The sequence below is a fragment of the Cryptomeria japonica genome, chromosome 9, assembly GCF_030272615.1.
Source record: "Cryptomeria japonica chromosome 9, Sugi_1.0, whole genome shotgun sequence".
In the NCBI taxonomy this organism is placed as follows: Eukaryota; Viridiplantae; Streptophyta; class Pinopsida; order Cupressales; family Cupressaceae; genus Cryptomeria; species Cryptomeria japonica.
This window is the reverse complement of record NC_081413.1, coordinates 521,996,334-522,016,165: the sequence shown is the minus strand read 5'-3', so window position 1 is coordinate 522,016,165 and position 19,832 is coordinate 521,996,334. Positions and strand designations below refer to the sequence as shown.

Sequence of the window (19,832 nt, the reverse complement as noted above, 5' to 3'; positions counted from 1 at the left end):
CCCCCATTTAAATCATTCCTTCTAATCCCCTAATTAATTAAAAGAAATCAATTTATGAGTTGTTGAAAGTTAATTAGCCTTTTCCTATTATTTGAATTTTTAAATTCAAATTACCCACATGCCTCCTAACTTCTAACCACCCTCTAACCTAACGCATTCCACCTAATCTTGGGTTTAACTAACCCTATCCTATCTTGCACATCCTAACCTCCTATGGGTTGGATATCCTCCTCTTGAGACACATGGCACTTATGCCACATGTCTCCTCCCTTGGACACTTGCCCTCTTGTGAGCAAGGCTCCTTGACACTTGTCACCATAGATATGACAAGTGTCCCTCCCTCCAACCTCTTCTCCAACCTCTTCCAATTTGACCCTTGTCACCATAGATATGACAAGTGTCCCTCCCTCCAACCTCTTCTCCAACCTCTTCCAATTTGACCCTTGATATCTTCAAACTCAATCTTGATCGTTGATTCCTACCACCTCACCCCTGGCCTTGGAAATCCTATAAATATCCCCCATTTTGGAGCACAAAAGATCCCATCTCATATCAGTTTAGGCATTGTTACTATAGGCATATCCATTCTAGTATATCATTTAAGCAATGTTATTATAGGCAATTGCATCTTAGATCTAGCTCAATTTGATCATATTCTAGCATAATTGTTGAATCATATAGCATAATCAATATCTTTTCTAGCTTAATTGCATCATCATCATAGCTTAATCATGCATATCATTAGCTTAATTAGCCTCTTGTATCAATCTAGCATAATCAATCTCATCTAGCTTGCATATCATATCATTTTAAATCCTCAGTCTAGGTGTAGTCAAGTCATTGGGATTGCTTATCCAGATTTGAGAGCAAATCCACACTAGCATCTCGTAGGAGGCGATAGGTCACTTTGTCATGGTTTATCTTTCATTTGATTTCAATTTGCTAACCATGCTTGTAATGATCTATTGAGTGTTTGTGTTGTAGCTGCTGGTACCCTACTTCACACACACGACAGTTAATGTTGGAGAAATTCATAGCTTTATGGGTCTATGTTTAATCCAATTGAAGAGTCTTTTGTTATACTTAAGGAGCCAATTGCAAATGAATATGCTTTCTTTACTAATAAAGACAGAGAAAAATATGAACTTATTGAACTTAAAGGTAAACTTATATTTTGTTCTTTGTTGGAGGTGGGACTACTAGATGAGAAAAATAAAATCAAAGAGATGAATAATGAATTAATGTTAACCTTCCATCTTTAAAAAAAAATTCTGGCTAATTTTACAAAAATTAAAAAGACTTATTTTATTGTTTAATGAATGGTCATCCAATTCTGATTTTCTTTCTATTACTTCTCCATTTTAAAAAGGAGTTTTAATTTGATTGTCTTCATTATTTTAGTTACAAGTATAACTAATGAAAGTAAAAGCACATATCGAAGAGCTAACATGGTTATTGGAGGTGAACTTTCATACTACTTGAAGATGTTTTATATCTACTATTTTTTAAACATGATTATTGATCCAAATGTTTGCTTTCTATCTCCTATTTTTTAAAACTTATATTACCTTTCTTTGATATTTTAGAGCATCTTTCTTTGCATTGTTTTCTATAGAATTCTTGGTAATTTCAAATGTGCAAGGAACATCACCACATGAAAGGGTGTAAAATCAAATCTTTTTTTCTTATAAAAAATTACAATGCATTTAAATGTTAATGCAAATCATTGTAAATATTTTTGTCGATGTGCTTATGACTCAATCCAATGTCTTATTGTTGTACTTTATCTTAGTGTATTAAATACTTAAAAAGCTGGAAATCATGTATTATGATATATCAATTTATGACACATGGGTCAATACTCTAATGTACAAATCCAATGCCATGTTTGGTAGAAACATACTAAAGAAATTATTGTAATTATTACTTTGGGTCAAAGAACTATGCTTAAACATTTTGATTGGTATATGTTGGGTTAAATGAATTGCTTCACCACAAAACATCTCAATATTTTCTTTCAAAGTATGAAGCAAGAAATTTAGTCTTTTATCATCTATTCCATGGTGGTAGCAACAAAAATCTAAATTTTGTAGACTAATATAATAATGAAATGGAATCATGCACACTATAATTTATATAAGACTCATAATTGCTATCTACGACTTAGGGTCAAGTTCTTAGTAGAGTTTGTTATAGGTTGCTATCACGAGGCACTGTTTATCAAGGCACAAAAATTAACACAACTTACATCAAAATTGCAATAACAGCCATAGTAAAAAAATGACATTTCTAAATTCAATTATCCATTATGTTTATCTTGTTTGTCTTCCTATTGTATAACTCCATAAAAGTACTAAACAATAAATGACAAAAAAAAATGATGGCAAATGCTAATCTTACTCAATAGTTAATGATGGCACTATCTACCCAACATTCAAGATGCAACATGACATAAACAATATCCATCATCCATATCATTTAGATAGTTGTTGTTGCTTTCAAATTATTTGGCATTAGATGCTCACCATCTTCTTTTTTGAAGTGTTAGGTAAACTTTTTAATGTGACTGGTGAGCATATTGGATAAACGAAGCCACAAGCTTGCAATCACAATGGCCCAATGAGGGTTTGAAACTTGGTGGGTGCACCAACAATACCACCATTCAACCAACACACTATGGGATGAACCCCAAACTACAGTGTATCGAGTAAACTTTTTAATATGACTGGTGACGCTAACACAACACACCCTTCGATACCACGTGAGTTGGGGGGAGATTGGATCTCGTGACCTTGTGCTTTACCACATGAAGCTCTTGTCAATCAAGCCAACCCCCAACCCATTTAGTGCTCTTTGCTTTATTGTGTTTTTTTTTTTAGAAATAGAAATTATATTTGTGCTCTTTGCTTTCCTTCATGCTTTTTTTTTCATTTTTATGAAATAGAATTTATCTTAGTGTTCTTTGTTTTGCCATATACACAATTTCGTGAGGATTTCAAGAGTAGATTCAAATATTCACAAATATAACTACAAACAAAAAATTTCCATAACACCAAAATGATATTTAATAAATAAATTACTTTAAAATATTTTTTATGAATATAAAGTGATGTGATATGTGCATGAGAAATAAATAATATTTTCTATTTAATTAGATCTGTGAATTAAAAAAACAATAAAGCTCAGATTTATTTTAAAGCCTATTCCTTGCATTAGGATGTATACAATTTCAAGCTTATCCATGCATTTTTGTCTTTAAACTTTGAACGACTGCATGTATGGTATAGAAATTCTATACCATTTTCAAAGTTCTTAGATTATACCTATAGCTAGAGATTTTATCCTAAAATTCAAAGCTGGCGGTGGAGCTGATGGCCACCCAGACAAGAAAACACAATCTGCTCACACCTGTTAACATGCACATCCTGTCAAATTCCATTGGAAATGCTGACAGATAACCTCAACAAACGGTTCGATAAGTCATATCTGTTTACATCCAATTAAATTTTTCATCTCCTCAATTCAATAGTCATGGACGACTAATTTCATCCACACTATGTAACGAAGTGAATCGGTGAGACCCATTTACTTGATTTTATCATAACGGGGACAAAAATGGTAGGCTTTGGTTTCAAGGGTGCTCAGATGAGCTCTTCTAAGCAACCAACTTCTACCAAATCATCTTCTGAAATTAAGTATTCAGATAATGATTCGGAGCAGGAAGATGAAAGAATTGGGCAGGGCAAGTTGTATGCTCCTCAAAATAAGGGCAGACCTGCTGCAGCAAATACCCAATTAGAGAACAGCGTCGGACAGGGGAAACTTTATTCTCCACAAGGCGCTAAAATCCAGAACAAGCCTCGCAAAGATGACAATAGTAAGACCCAAAGCAGAGGGAAAATTGAGGAGGAAAAAGAGGGGAAATTATACTCTGGTGATAAGAATGGTAGGACAGATCATTCTCAGCTATGGAATAAGGGGAAGGGCGTGTTAGAGGCGTCAAAGGGAGTAGCTGGGGATATCAAGAGGAGCTTGTCCCAAGTGAAGGACAGAATTGTGGATAAATTGGCTGCTGTTCCTGTACCTGCTGATGCTCTGGATAATGCACGCCAGTCATTGGAGTCCATCATTAAGGATGTCACTCATGCTGCTCAAGGATTGACCAAGGATGCTGTGCACAAAATCAAGGTTCGGCTTGCAGAAATTCTGCCATTTCTGTCTCCCAATCAGACTGGAAAGGTGTGTATGCTGCAGGGGTTTTCTTGTATAAGTTTTTTAAATCATAGTTTGTACCCTATAACCCGTTTGCAAGAATATTGATGCGCTGTTTCTTGCACTGGAATTTGTTTGTGTTGTTTCTGGTTTGTTTTTAGACACTTTAGATGTGTATAGTCGCTAGTTTTAATCATCCTTTTGCTTCTTGACAGTTGACACCTGACGTTTGTAGTGTTAGAAATGTGGGTGGTTAATGAATATCTGAATATTTTTGCTTGCTTGTAAATTTCATATCATTATTCTTGCAAACAATTGTTTTGCCGAAACCTTAACCTCCTTACCCTTCTCTGTTTTCTCTCACTTCTTGTTATCACGTTTTCAATTCTAGTTTCTGGCAACTCTGTCTCTATGTCAAGCTCATCTTGGTACAAGATTTTGGCTCTAAGGGCTGAAGTTTCAACGAATTCTAAGTAGAAAATTAGAATTTCTGAAGCAGGAAGCAAATTTGAATCCCACTTGTTCCTCAATTCACCTGCTCACAGTTTTTCGTTTCCTAATCTTGAGCCAATTCTAACTCCTCCCTCAACTTGCTTGAATTTCATTGTTGGCCGCATCTCAGAAATGAACCAGTGAGGTGCAGAGATGCCTGTCTCGCCTATTCAGCAAATCATTTGTATTTGTATATTGTTTTAACTTTTTAAAATTCAATATCTTATCCACGATGTTTGACCAGTGATCTCTAATATTGAATTCTCTAGTTCTGAATCTATAATCATGGAAGCATGTGGAGAGAGGTTTGAATAGCTGGCATCTAAACATTCATGGAAGGAAGTGGAGGTGGGTTTCAACAACTGGCACCTAAACAAAGGTTTTAACAGGCATTTTGAGTTAGATCTGTACTTCTGTGGGATTTGACCCGTGGTTTTCGGTCATCTCAAAATGATCTCCCTGAGTTGTAATTGCACTAATGATATTTTTCCTGTTTATGCCTTGTAATTATTACAACCAAGGAACCTAGTGACTGAGTAGTTGGTCCCTTTGCCTTGTAATTATTATCAAAATAAATGAGGAATATTTTATCGGTGCAATTACTAATTGTGGCTTGAGATGACTAAAAATTCAAATCCCACAAAAGTTAACAACAAAATTTTTTACAGCTCCTTTGAAATGAAAAGCATAAAAGGAGACCGTTGTTATGGTTGTGTACTGTCGTCTCTATTATTTAATTCAGGAGAATTCAGTCTGCAGTGTACACCATCAAGGCTTAAAATTATAAAAGCCACATAGGGCATCTATCTGTCTTATTCAATGCATGGGATTAAACGCTGTAGACAAGTTATTCTGAGAGCCGAGTCTCCCATTCAGCCGCCTCTAGGATGGACTACATTGTTTTTGGACTCGATATTAATTTATTAAACTACTTCTGATAGATTTAAGGTTGTTAAATTATTGTTGTCAACTAATGAGGTTTCTAGGGTTTTTTTTTTCATCTTCACTGTATTCTTAATGAAAACTTAATTGTAAGAACCACTCCCCCATAATTCCCGAAACTATACCAAGCTGTTTGCACTCCTCCTTTTCACCGTTGGTATTGAATGTTTCTGTGTCATTTCATATTTGGATAACAAGTATTCCTGCCACATATGTATAAACAATTTCATTTTTAAGCATATAAGATCTTTCTGATGAAATCTCATTCTGTTGGTAGGAAAGGTTGTACTTGCCTGAGGGTTTCAATTGTCAATACTTTGATGCTTTGCCTTCATAAGGAAATCTTTATTTTTGGGCCTGTAGGAAGTAAACTGTTTAATCTCATCCTTTAAGTTTTCAACTAAGAAACTTGCTTCTAATCTGGTTCAGGCTTGGCAGCACAAACTATGTTCTGTAGTTCCTCTTTCAAGTTTGTTATTAGCTGATAGGATTGTTGGGAGGAGATCATTTCTTGTTACTAGTAAATGGCAGCAAGATTTTGTTTCATTTTCTGCACAATCTGTGTTCAGACTTGCTTGCTGATTTTTTCCAATGATATGGCTGGATTGAGTAGTGTAAAAATACTTGCAAATTTTCAACTGAGTTTTTTAATATTATAGAAGGTCCAAACAAACCAAAAGGAGAAAGAAAGGTTGTTGCCTTAAAGCCAAACTAAATAAATAGCGAGTCCTTTGTAAACCTGCAGCGGTTCCATATTAAGTTTATTAACCCCTTGCAGCCAGTAGAACATATTTAGCAAAGCTAAACCAAAATGTCTATTCAGGAACAAATAGAAAACCTGATTAGCTTTGCAGTCTGGTAAAGCATCCATGCATACTTCAATGGCAGGAATTCAAGCTTCCAAAATGTGAGTGAAACGCCGTTTGATCACAATCTACTGGTCTATGCACACTGCCCTCCAGAGATAACCTCTTCGTGTATAATCTAGAGAATGTGACCAGCTATCAAGGAACATGTCCCTTGGTTCAAGCACGACCTTGCATCTCAGACCTTTAACAAAACTACTCTCTTTGCAGCTCTTCTATAAATATGTGTGTGTTAGTTTAGCACACAAATTCCTTGCACATAGATGTAGATCCAGCAGATCAGCTTTCAAAGTTCTGTAGTCAGAACTCACTCGTGAGATCTTTGGGCACAAGCCTTTTCACCTTCCTTGAAGCATCTTTAAAGCACCATGTTTCATTCCACCACATTGTGTGCTACAAGCACATGCTCTGGCTTTGCAACTTAGCATTGGAACATATGTGGCTGACGCATGGAACAACATCATCCACTTCTAATGCCTCCATAATGAAAATGACACTTGGCAGGCCTTACACTATAACACATCTTTGTTTGAATCTGTTATTGTTTTCTGCATCTTATTTAACAAGTTGCATTAACACATTCAATAATCCGTAGTATTTTTTAAAGATACACATCATCTAGATATACTATGAATCGTCCTATGATTGACTTCTTGGGGGCGAATGATCATTGGTATCAAAGCTTGAAAGTCTGCTACACCAACACAGAATCAGTTCCACATGCAAGCTTTTATGCACTATTGCAAGAATGGGTAAAGCAAGCAACACTATGCAACATGGAGATTTGATATCTCCAACACTAGTATCAGGAACTACAAGAATCTCTACATTCACAGGAGAAAGGCTTCAACAATATTATGAAGTGGCTCACAGATTTCATGGTGTACGGTCTTTGTGTTGTGCATCCTTGCGCAAGCCAAGGGTAGAAACATAGTAGCCATACAAGGTCTACAACATCTCTCCAAAGGAGAAAAGGAACCAACGTGATTTGCATTTGAGTGTCATGGTTCGAAGAGCCTAAACAACCATAGCTCAGTGCACTTTCACTAGTCAAGATTTATGCTGTGCAAGATGATAGATATGGTAAGTCTTTGTCATTCCTCATAATCTTATAATGCATCCAGCTTGTTTAGCAATTTTGAGAAGCACACCTAAGGCATTGGTGCAAAGCTACTTAAACGAATGAGTTATTAAGGCCTAGGCCTTAATAAACATGACTAAGGCATCATCATTCCTCTTCAAATAGGGATGGCATTGTGCAACATCGATATAGAAGACAAGAAGTGGGAAAGATTAATATTCTTCTCACCACAATCTAGCTCCAATGATGTGTCAACATCACACATTGCATCCAGTAGATCGATTGACTCCACTTGCATGATAACTCCATATCGAAAATGACTGCATGTATCCCCAGTGTTCCATGTACAATCAACCTATGTGTATCCTCAATGTTCCATGTAGAGTGAACCTTGCACCTAGAAGCTAACTTTCCAATCACCTTATGCACTATGACAACATTGTGCACGTCATCTCGTGCAAGAACATCTAACTCTTCAAACACACAATGAGCATAGGCCTCCTCAATAAAGGAGCACAACATACACCTTGTTTACATGTTGCAATTGCTTGTGTAGGGTATATACAGCTTGAGAATGCTAGATTCTACATCCATGTGGCCTTTACAACAAGAGCACTCATTTGCAATCCAATTGTTGGCTCTCAAATATCCACATGCAAACAATTGTGCACACATTGAAGCAAGACTATTGGTGGATTGATTCATCCAAGTGAAGATTGATCACTTCCTCTCTACATAGAATCTACAAGCACATATCCTCTTATGTCAACAATGCGTTGGATACCAATACATCCACACATCCTTAAACATTAGAAAGAACCATGCTCACTTCTGCAACTCAATGCCTATAGTAGATCACATTTGTATATACATTAGAAGCTTCATGATTCTCTTCAAGACTACAAGGATACTGAGTTTCTCAACTTTATTATGCTATGGCCTAGCTATTAGTACTACACAATAACTTGTGCTATTTTGGACAATGAACTCCACCTTTGCTACTTTAGTTGGATCATCTTGGAAGTCAACCTTGTGTAGTTTTGTAAATTACACCTCAAAATTAGTCTCCTCAATATTGGTAAACATTCTTTTTGATTCGATGTGTCATGTACCTATGTATCATTATTCTGTGATACGCTCTTTTAGATATAGGAAGTGTCTGAATAATCCGGTACAAGGGAACAATGTTCATCTACACCCTCTCATGTTAGCATTAGTGTATTGGTACTGTTGTGACGTTTTCACACATCGCCCCATTGCAAATGGGGACCCCCACTTTTTTCTCTGCTTTAGGGTTAGCTGTCTTTTATTATGGTCCTGGGCATTAACCTTTGCTAGTGAGGAAGAGGTGTGTGGTTGAGGTAAAGCTGTCAAGATGCAAAGCATTATTTTAAATGTCAAAATTTTCAAGATTTGTCACGTGGAAGGGTCGTCAGGAAAGAGGTCAAGGTGAGCAAATTTCCCAAATTCTTTCTTCATTTTGTTTTTGCACCCTTTGGAGAGTTGATAAAACCTAGTATTGAGTGATGGAGTTTGTTTGACAATAAAATTGGAAATCTCCTTCTACCTATCGAATTTCCACTCCTGGAAATTAAGTGTTAAATATGAGAGAAGTTGGGAATCTTTCTTGTGGAGATCGATTTTCCACTCTAAGGAAATTTACAAGGCAAAAAATTTGATGAAAGTGAAAACAAAGTCTTCCTTCTAGGGTATGAATTTCCACCCTTTCCTTGTGCTAGTCGATTTTCCACCCATTGCAATCAAGTAAGTTATCAATAAGAAAAGAAATGAAGGTAAAAATCTTCCTTCTAGAGGTTGAATTTCCACTCTAGGCGAAATTTGCTAGTAATTTGGAACAAAGAAGGTTGAAAAACAAGAAAAATCAAATCTTCCTTCTACCTTGCAAATTTCCACCCTTCCTTCTAGGGGTTGATTTTCCACTCTTAAGCAAATATTGAGCAATGCAAGTAAAGGTGGAACGAAGAAGGTCAAAAAACATGGAAATTGAAATCTTCCATCTTCCTTTTGTTTTTCCACCCCTTCCTTGTGAGGTGCATTTTTCCACTCTTGCTAAGTTGAATGATGAAAGAGGAAGTAAAATTTTAAGGCATAACAAGCAAAATCTTCCTTGTAGGGTGCAAATTTCCACTCCATTTTTTGGTGAATTTTTCAAGAGTAAATCTTCCTTGTGCATGGCAAATTTCCACACCTTCCTTCTAGGTTGCATTCTTCTACTCCTCATTTCAGGCGATTAAAGGTGATTAAAGAAAGATCTTGAGAAAACAAACCTTCCTTCTTCATGTCGATTTTCCACTCCTTCCTAGTGGAGTTTGAATTTCCACCCTTGAATTGCAAGTAAAAATGAATTCAAATTAGAGTGCTTGACATTGATTAAATTGCAAAGTTGTAAGAGGAAAGAATGCCAACTTTTTTGATTGGCAAAATTAAATGTTTTAATGTGAGGTCAGCTTGTTAAGGAAGAGTGGAAGGAGTGCGACCTTTGGTTGCAATGTTTATAAAGCAAGAGAAAGGTGTGATTAACTACAAATCAAATTCAAAATTCTCTAAGCAAGTTTGCACCAAGAAACGTTTCCAGATTCGCAGTCAGACAGAATTTGAAATATAATCAGATTTTTTCCAGCATTGAAGGGCTAATCTAAAGGCAAAATTCATCAAGCATAAAGGGAGAATTAAGAATCAGATTTAGGGGCGAGGTTGTCAAGGAAGACTTTGTGCAAATTCAGGGTGAATCTGATCAAAATCAGAAGCTCGTCAAAGGAATATCAGACCCGAAGCCTTATATGTGCAGGATTAGAGGCATCATTTTCCTAATGAAAATCATTATTTCAATTGATTAGCAAGTCTATTTAGTGATGCAGGGGTTTAATCTTTTATTTTATTGTAATCTTGCATTTCATTTTTATCCACTTTCGTGATATCTTCTTTGTCATTCAGGTATGATTGCAATACGAATGAAGAACTTCACAAGGAACAAGAAAAGGCAAAAGTGTGGAAACAAAGACTGACACCAAGGATGAACAACATGAAGAACATCTTCACACCAAGGTTCAAGTATTCAAAAGGGATAACATTCAGGAAGGAGGTGAATCAAATGAAGACTCAACCATAACAAGGGATTGCATTAGGCAAGAGATCAGAGCCACCAAGGGAGGAACATTGCCACAAAGCATGTGCAAGGATCTACATGAGGAAGGATACCATTACAACATCTATCCTATGTTCAATATGTGAATTCACATCAAGGAGTTCAAGAAGATGAAGAATGATGCATCAAGACTCAACAACATGAAGACTTCAAGTTTACTGTTTAACAATGCAAGGAAGGACAAGATTCACACTCCAAGAGTGACAAAGAAGATGATTGAGTTCAAGGCAATGAATTCCTTAACATAAGGATGCAAATGCATCATGAAGAAAGAAAATTCTTAAGTATGGAGATGAAAATGCAAATGTGATCAAGTGAGATAGTTTCAGAAGAGTTAATCAAGCCTAAACAACTTGATCACTTTGAGATGATGCAATTTGGTAATATGCCCCATCTTCATCCCATTGAGCAACTAGATAATGTTAAGTGTCAAGAGATATTGCTCAATCACATACTTTGTGATGATCTGCATGGCAAGCTAAGGTGGCATCCTATTCATCACCAACCAATCAAATCGTGTCACATCAACATGTTCAGATACATCGAACTTGACTCATCCAAAGGTGGAGCAAGTGACACATGGCACTTTACTAAATATTATTTTATGTACCTAACCTCAATTCTCATTGGTCTATATTCAATGAAGGGCGTGTCCGATTTAATGTGATTATTTCATTGGCCAAAAGGAAGTTTGTTGTAACAAACCCTAATTAGGGTTTCATTTTGTAATCTTGGCCATTGATTTGAGAATCAATCTGAGCCATTGAAATGTAATGAGCTCTCTATATAAGGCTCAATCTCCTCATTTGTAAGGTTTAATAGTTAGTAGCCCAGTAGATAGCAATTATAGTAGAGTAGGAGGAGAAAGCAAAAATTGTTGCCGAGACATGTAAATAAACATACTTTTCATTGAATTTATGGTGAATAGTGATGTTTCTTCTACATATTACATGGTTCCTTGTTATATCCTCAAGTTTAGATAAAGTTCATTGATTATGATGGAGAAGTGCAATGATATTTTATGAATACTTCGGTTCATACCATTTACACCTTGTTGATTGCAAGTTGTAGTGCATGGTTAGTTTGAACCTAATTATTACTGTGGCTAAGTTTGATTGTGAATACTTCATTTGGATTGCGCCATTATTGGGTATTTGAATGGATTGTTTACAATATGAAGATCTTTCACTATCTTAGGAGATCACACTCTTTCTATGGCGTTTTGAGCTATCTCTGGTTAAGTAGAAAGTAGTTTTATGAAAGATTTGTCTATCAAAGCATCATTCATTATTGTCATTGTCCTTAGGAATTAGGAGTTTGCTTAGATTCTTTAAACCCTTTCTCCTTTTTGTCCTTTTTTTTTAATTTGAATTTGAATTAGTTTAGGAAAAGAAGCATCACATGATTGATGCATCCGATGTTCATGTTCCAGTTGTAGTTCATAACTTTAGTCTCCTTGGATTACCAGCAATCACATCTATACACTGAGTCTATCCACGTATGAAGTCAAGACCTGACTATAGGAACTTTGGAGTCACTTTGTTTCATCACAAAGTTTAGCATTTGAGGAGATTTTGTCTAAGAGAGGATAAGATACTCAGTATTTTATTCTATGTTGTAAGATGTCATTAAAAACACATCAACAAGTACCAACTTCCCTCAACATTTGCAAGCATCCATAGCAAGGACATTGATTCAAGTAGCAATCACATGTGCTTCCTTAGGAACCTTAACAATTCTTGGTAGGGATAGATTCTATCATGCATCTATACATACAACACATTAGTAGATGTGCACATCATTAACTATGCATCACCATGCAATTAAGGTTGACTAAACAATTAGCCTTGCTTTGTTTTTGCATTGCCACTGCTAGTTACATCAAATTGCAATGGGAACCATCACTCCTCAAGAAAGGGCAAATGAATTGAGAATAGCTATGTGCTGGTTCATAAGGTCATGTTCATCTTTCCGACAAGATTCTTCAGTTCACTCTAGAATGCAGTGGGGACCATTGCTCCTAAAGAAAGGGCATATGATTCAACCACAAATTTTCTCCTGGAGAAAGGGCATATGATCCAAGCACAAACTTTCTCCTCTATAAAGGGCATATGATCCAAGCACAAACTTGTGCCTCCAACAATTAACAACACTACTCTTTGTAATTGTTGTGTAAATACACGTGGAATAGTTCAGTACAAAAATGTGTTGTGCGTAGATTCAAATCCAATAATTCAGCCTTCAAAGTTATACAATCAGCACTCACTCATGAAATCTTTGAGTGCAAGATTGTGCAACTTGCTCAAAGCATCCTCAAAGTATCAGGCTTCATTCCTCTACATTGTGTACTCCTAGCACATGCACCTCCACATTGTGTGCTACAAGCACATGCTTTGCCTCTGCAACTTAGCATTGGACACATGAAAACATATCCATATGTTATGCTTCCATATGCTTGTGACACTTGGCAGGCCTTGTGCTGCAGGATTTGGCTCCACACAAGTTTGACATTTGACACCGTACACATCAAACACATTGTGGTTCCCCACCTCACATGTTTTCTACACCATATGTGTTTGACACTTGGTAATGTTTGTGTCCACAGAGACCTAGCAAGCAATAGTCATTCTGAACCATAAAAACTGTTGCTATACACTTTATATAGTATACAGTAAGGAAGAAGGATAGAAGAAGCCTTTGGTGCATCTGACTTGGCACTCCTGCTATCCAGGCCAGTGAGTCCAATACTCTAGCCCAATAAATTAGCTTCCTTGCATCACTATGCTCTGCACATCTTATATTCTGCTTTGTGCTGTTTAAACAGCTTGGAAGGGAAGCATAATTCCTTTTTTGACCATGGGAATTCTCATTTTCAATCTTTTTTGTAAGAATATATTCATGTAACTATCCCTTTTCTCATATGACTGGAAGTAGGAATTTTGCTAATATCTATGTTTGAATGCGTTATGGTTTTCCACATCTTGTCTAACAACTTTCGTTAATGCATTCTATAATTCATGGCCCTGCTCAAATGATCAGCATCTTCTAGATATACTATGGATTATCCTCTGATTGTCTTCTTGGGCTTGAATTGGATTATCGTTGATTTACTTCTAGTTTTTTGCAACCATTCACAATATAGGGACTAAAACCATGCCATCTTAGGACAAGACTTGACCTTTGTTTGGTTAACAAAGAGGTCATCCTCAGCTAGTCTCTGAGTCATAAACTTGAGATCCTGATCTATTATGAGTAACACTATGTTAGATTTACTGTAAATGTTACAAGCTTTATTTATTTGTTCTGGTCAAAAAATTCTACGCCAAAGATGCAAATAATGCATCAATATAGCTGTTAGCTCAAGGACTATGATAGAGAATCAGCCTCCAAATTCCAAAATACCTTTTGCAAATGACATTTAAGTGACAATACTAGTTGACAATCACCTCCCAACATACCAAAGCTCCAAATAAATTATTAACTAATACAGAAGCAAAAAAATTAGATAATTTTAGCTCATAATGTCTAGAGTGGGGATTTTCTGGTCCATGCAAAGCAGCTTCCAATTAAGGACTTCAGGCTGGAATAGATTAGGCAGCCTCATAAAAACTAAAGAGCAGAGAAAAATTCTTGGGAATGTAGGGGTCAGATCCTATTCAAATATTTTGTTTGCTGTCCCTGTATTTTATCAAACTATATGCTATCCATCGCTTCAGTTGCTTCTGTTACTTATTGAAGTTGATTGATGCCAGATGCTGCATTAAATTCCATCTGTTGTCCCTAGGGATAAGTATATAATATTGGATGATGAGAGAAATGGTTCACAATATATCCATGTAATGGATATGAGCACATGAGGTTTTATTCGGAAAGGTGTAAAAAGAAGCATTACTCTGACTTGATACAAAAGCAATATGTCTTCCCCATAGTAGACATAGAATAACTGTCTATTTATTGTGAACAAAAAAGAGTGCCTTGCTTGAACAGCATTCAAGCACCAACACTAGACTAGTCATTTTTAGGGAGGAGTCTCAATTGAATTCCTAATTTGGATGTCATGATAGATGGTCACTTATAAAAATAGATTGAAATGCCACTCTTGTGATGTCCGCTCAAAATGAAAATATTAAAAACTGTGATCAATTACATCATTAGCATATTACACACGACAAACCAAAATTTAATTTCAGCTGCGTTGATCTATGGTCTTTGCCGAAAAGAAAGATTAAGCTGACCAACAAGAATCAACATTCTCCTTTGGAAGAGAGAGACAGAGAAAGAAAAAAAGGGTTCTATATGGGCCTTATCTGAAAATAAAAACTTCCAACAGTGCAAAATACAGATCAAGAAGTCCAACAAACAAAATGGCATGCAGGTCGGCAGAAGACAACATTAACAGACAAAAGACACAACAAAGTGCCCCAACACCTAGAAACAACAAACTACACAAACATTGCATAGAAGAGGGATGAATCCCCAACTTAGCAACACCCCACCAACCTACTCAATTGTGCTGGTTGTTACCCCAACCATCCACACCACTTGACAGCCACTCAAGGCACTGCCCACCTCCTTCATAGTTGCGAAGTCCTGTGGTGCTTTGCTTAACTCAGGGAATTGGAGGCCATGAATTATCCCCTTGCTGCAAAGTTTTGACATAGAAACCTGTTGACGTGTTTTTTGTACACTATCAAACACAGAATAAAATACCCAAGGGTACCTTATCCTCTCTTGAGTAAAGCCTCTGAATGCTGAAGATATCGCGAAAAGGATCAATCAGGGTGACTTCAAGGTTCTTTGTTGTAGGATCTCTATGTGTGGATAAGCTCTCTGTGGTATGATGTGATTTGTTGGAATCACAAGGGGACTTACACTTGATGACTGAACGTCTGATTTGCTTTGAATATTGCTGGAACATAGGCTTTCACTGCCTTAGATTCGAAAAAAAGGAAAAAAGGACGAGGGTGAGGAAAGGATCTAATCCTAACACTAAGAATGTAAGAGCAATGAATGATCTTTGATGAAATTCTAACTAAGTCTTGTTTTGACATCCCGGGACCATCTCCACAAGGTTAGTGCGATCTTCGAAGGAAAGCTTTATGATGTTCAAATCATCACTACGGGCATAGACACCATCAGGCTGATGCATATCAATGAAGAAGAGACAATTGAAGTTAAGCTTAAGCTGAATGACTCCAATTGACTACACAAGGCAAGTCTGCAATCAACAAACTGCTAGTAGTATGGATATACGAATTTCACCATCAATCAAGCACATTTCTTCCACTCATCTAATAACATGAAATCAAATATGAGAAGTATAGAGACCATGCAAATTGTTGAATCGACCCATGAATTTCACCATTTCTTCAATGAAGTTTTACAAGTCTTTTACAACAACACCTTGGCAACAATCTTTGCCTTCTCTCTCTACTCTACTCTAATTGCTATTCTATCAACTGACCAATTCACTATTCTAACTATTCACTCCCTACCTTCTAACTGCTTCCAACTGCCTTTACAAAATGAAGAGTTGGGGCTTATATAGTGCCCACAATACAATTCGATGGCTCAGATGAATTTGAGATCAATGGCCAAGATTCAATAATGAAAACCCTAATTAGGGTTTGTTACAACCATTACATAACATTTAATGCTTGACCAATGATAAAATTACATTTTAAGGACACATGTCTTCTCTGGAAAATTCGACCAATGGATAGCTGGGGTGGACCAATCCGACTAGAGAAGTGATGACTGGGATGCCAACTCGTCTGACACTTGGTTGATGCCAATTTGATGTTGCTGAGAAGCTAGCCTTTAATTAACTCTTCTGAAACTATCTGCTTCTTCAACGAACCCTTGCTCTAACTTCTTTTGTCTTTGATGTGCAGGATGATTGATGTAACTTGCCTTGGAATGCTGGATTGGAGAAGGTTATTCCTGATGATGTTTGTCCGAGGAAGGCCGTCCTTGTCGATGCTAGACTGGAGGAGGTCGCCCTTATCCTTGCTTGATCTTCTTTGATGATACTGAGCTGGAGGAGATCATCTTTGTCCTGGATTGGATCTTCTTTGATGAGAGCCTACCGACTTGTAGATCCTCCGGGCTTTGGAGTCGCCATCTTGATACCTACACAACATTTCAAAATTAGTAATATATCTTGAAGCATAGAAATATAGAGTAGAAAGGAAGATTTAAGATTTTAATTAGGAAACTTCATGATAAATCTTGAGTTATCATTTCCTAATTAACTACGCCAAACTTAGAATTTTCAAAACAAAAGTTCAAAATTCAAATCTTCAACAATGGTGTCAAGATGATTTCGCCATACCTCCTCTTGAGTATTAAACTCTAAGAAATGATGCAAAAATAGATGAATTTCGCTAAGCAAAATGTAGACCAAAGCTCTCCCTTGGATAAAATGCACCTCCTTTAGCCTTCATAAGAATCAACTCCACCCTCTTTAACCTTCAACACTTAGAAGAAATTTGCCCCACTCTAGCTAGATTTCGCTCCTTCAATTAGCCTTCCAAATTCGCACTTGAAGCAATGATTGAATGATTTGAATTGTGAAAAAACCACTTCCAATATATAGAGCGCTCACCCCTTTGCTCCCTCTAGGCCGACTTGGCAAAAAGAGGTTTAAAAAATAAATAAAATTCCAAAAAAGGGGGCCGACTTGGCAAAATAAATCAAAATAAGGCCTTGAGCGTTTTACATTTAATTTTAATTTAATAAAAATTAATTTTAAATGCCTCCAAGATAGAAGTTCGATTTTTTAAGGCTTAAAATTAATTTATTAAATGCCAAAATTTAATGTCAATTTAATCTTAATTTTCCACATTTCAACTTGAAAATCTCCTGGAGGGTAAATTGATATCCCGTTAACGTGTTGCACTTCAAATTTGACATTTTTTATGAGGAAAAATAGGTGAAAATGCAAATTTCACTATGGGCCCTCTTTGAGGGTCAGGAGCGATTTTTCATTTTTTGCTCAAGTTTAGCACCTTTCCACCTCCAAAATCTCTTCAAGACATTTCAATTAGGTCCTTTCACTGAATTGCAAACTTAGCTCAATCCAATTTTGGAGAAAAGGTGTGATTTTGAAGTTTCTCACTGTGGGCCCTCTCTGAGGGTCGGTAGCGATTTTTGCAATTTAGGCTCGATTCTTCATCATTTTTCATTCAAACTTCATTCATCATTTGGCAATGCCTTCCCTTAATCCACTCCAACCAAATTCGCTTTGTTGTTGTAAGGTAAAACGAGGGTTTTCAACAATATCGCTATGGGCCCTCTCTGAGGGTCCGGAGCGATTTTTCGCTGTGGGCCTTCACTGAGGGTCAGGAGTGATTTTTCATTTTCTGACCAAAATCATCAAGTTTCAAAGGCAAAATAATATTCATCATGTTCTTGGAGGTCTCTTCTCCTTGTCCTAACCTTGCCTTAGCACCATTTTGAAGAAAACATGCATTTTTTGAAAATCTCGCTGTGGGCCTTCACTGAGGGTCAGGAGCGATTTTTTGGTTCTAGGCAAATTCCTTTATCTTTTAATCTTCAAATCACCTCCAAGGCATAACACATCACGTTCTCCTGTCCAAGCAAGATTTTGTCTCAATTCTTCAAACAAAGGAGAGAAAAGTGGAAAATCGCTATGGGCCCTCTCTGAGGGTCCGGAGCAATTTTTGTAATTGTCTTCAAAATTTTGATTCTCAACGATTTCTTTTCACTTCAAGGCTTTTCAAACATCGTTTCAAACCCATGCCTAACCTTAGCCTTCCTCAAACTTGGATGAAAAATTCCCATTTTAGGTTTCTCGCTGTGGGCCCTCTCTGAGGGTCCGAAGCGATTTCTCGCTGTGGGCCTTCAGTGAGGGTCCGTAGCGATTTTTTCATTTTGGGTTGATTTCCTCTTGTGTTGATCCTCCAAATTATATTCAACGGATAGAACATGCTTTCCTTCATCCCTTCCAATCATAAAATCACTTTGATCTTGTAAGAATAATGCATATTAGAAAATCTCGCTGTGGACCCTCTTTGAGGGTCAGGAGCGATTTTTGCTACCTAGACCAAAATGTTTCACTTTTCATCTAAAAATCACTTTGCAAAGGGAGATATTGTCTTGTTCTTTGTTATGAATAAAAATTCATGTCCAAGAATTGTCCAAAAATGTGCACACAAAGAAAATCGCTGTGGGCCCTCTCTGAGGGTCCATAGCGATTTTTCCTTTCCTGGGCAAAACTCCTTCAATTCATCATCTTTGATCAAGTCTGGATACTTCATTATGTTCATTTTATCCTTCATCATGCCTTTGACCTCTTAAGTCGACCAAATATGGCTAGCAATGACCCCTACAAGATTTCTCGCTGTGGGCCCTCTCTGAGGGTCCGTAGCGATTTTTCTGTTTTCAACAAGGTCCTTCATCATTTCTAGCCAAAACTTCCTCAGGTGGGTGGAGAAAGTCATTCATTTCCCTTTCATGCTCAAAACTTAGTCCTTTTCCATTGCAAAATGAAGTAAATCAAAATCTCGCCTTGGGCCCTCCCTGAGGGTCCGGAGCGATTTTAAGTATAAGTGACATTTCCCTCTATCCTTCTTCTTTCTTATACTTTAAGTTATATTCCATATATACTTTCAGGATGTTTGAGAGTGGTTTCAGACCTCCAGGAGTTATGTTGCAAAATCTAGTTTTTGGAGGATTTTTAGTTTCCAAACTTAGTCAAATTTCAGGATCAGGATATTCCAGACTTAGCCAAATTTCAGGATCAGGACTTTCCAGACTTAGCCAAATTTTAGGACATTCCAGACTTTATCACTCACCAACTTGACCTCACTCAAGCAGAACCTGCCATCCAGGTGATCCCCTTGGCGACACTCAAAATGCAAAGGCTAACAGACAAAACCCTAAAAGACCAAGAAAAAAAACCCTAAAAAGCAAAAAGCAGGGGTCCCCATTTGCAATGGGGCGATGTGTGAATATGTCACAACAAAACCATACTCCCATGCAGACAAAGTGAACACACTTGCCACCTCCAGGTGACCTCTGGTAATGAGTGACCAATAGATTCTTGACC

The 19,832-nt window shown here is 36.9% G+C and overlaps 1 protein-coding gene across 2 annotated transcripts in view; it reads left to right on the top strand.

Moving 5' to 3' along the window:
- The first annotated feature begins 3,226 nt into the window (after nucleotides 1–3,226).
- Nucleotides 3,227–19,832, top strand: part of LOC131066889 (uncharacterized) — a 57,878-nt gene continuing 41,272 nt past the window's right edge. For both annotated transcript variants that reach the window (XR_009111741.2, XM_058001759.2), the window contains exon 1: nucleotides 3,227–4,239. Coding sequence is in view for 1 of the 2 variants with exons in the window: in XM_058001759.2 (XP_057857742.2) it covers nucleotides 3,616–4,239 (624 nt within the window). In the remaining variant the exon portion in view is untranslated. The remainder of the gene's footprint in view (nucleotides 4,240–19,832) is intronic.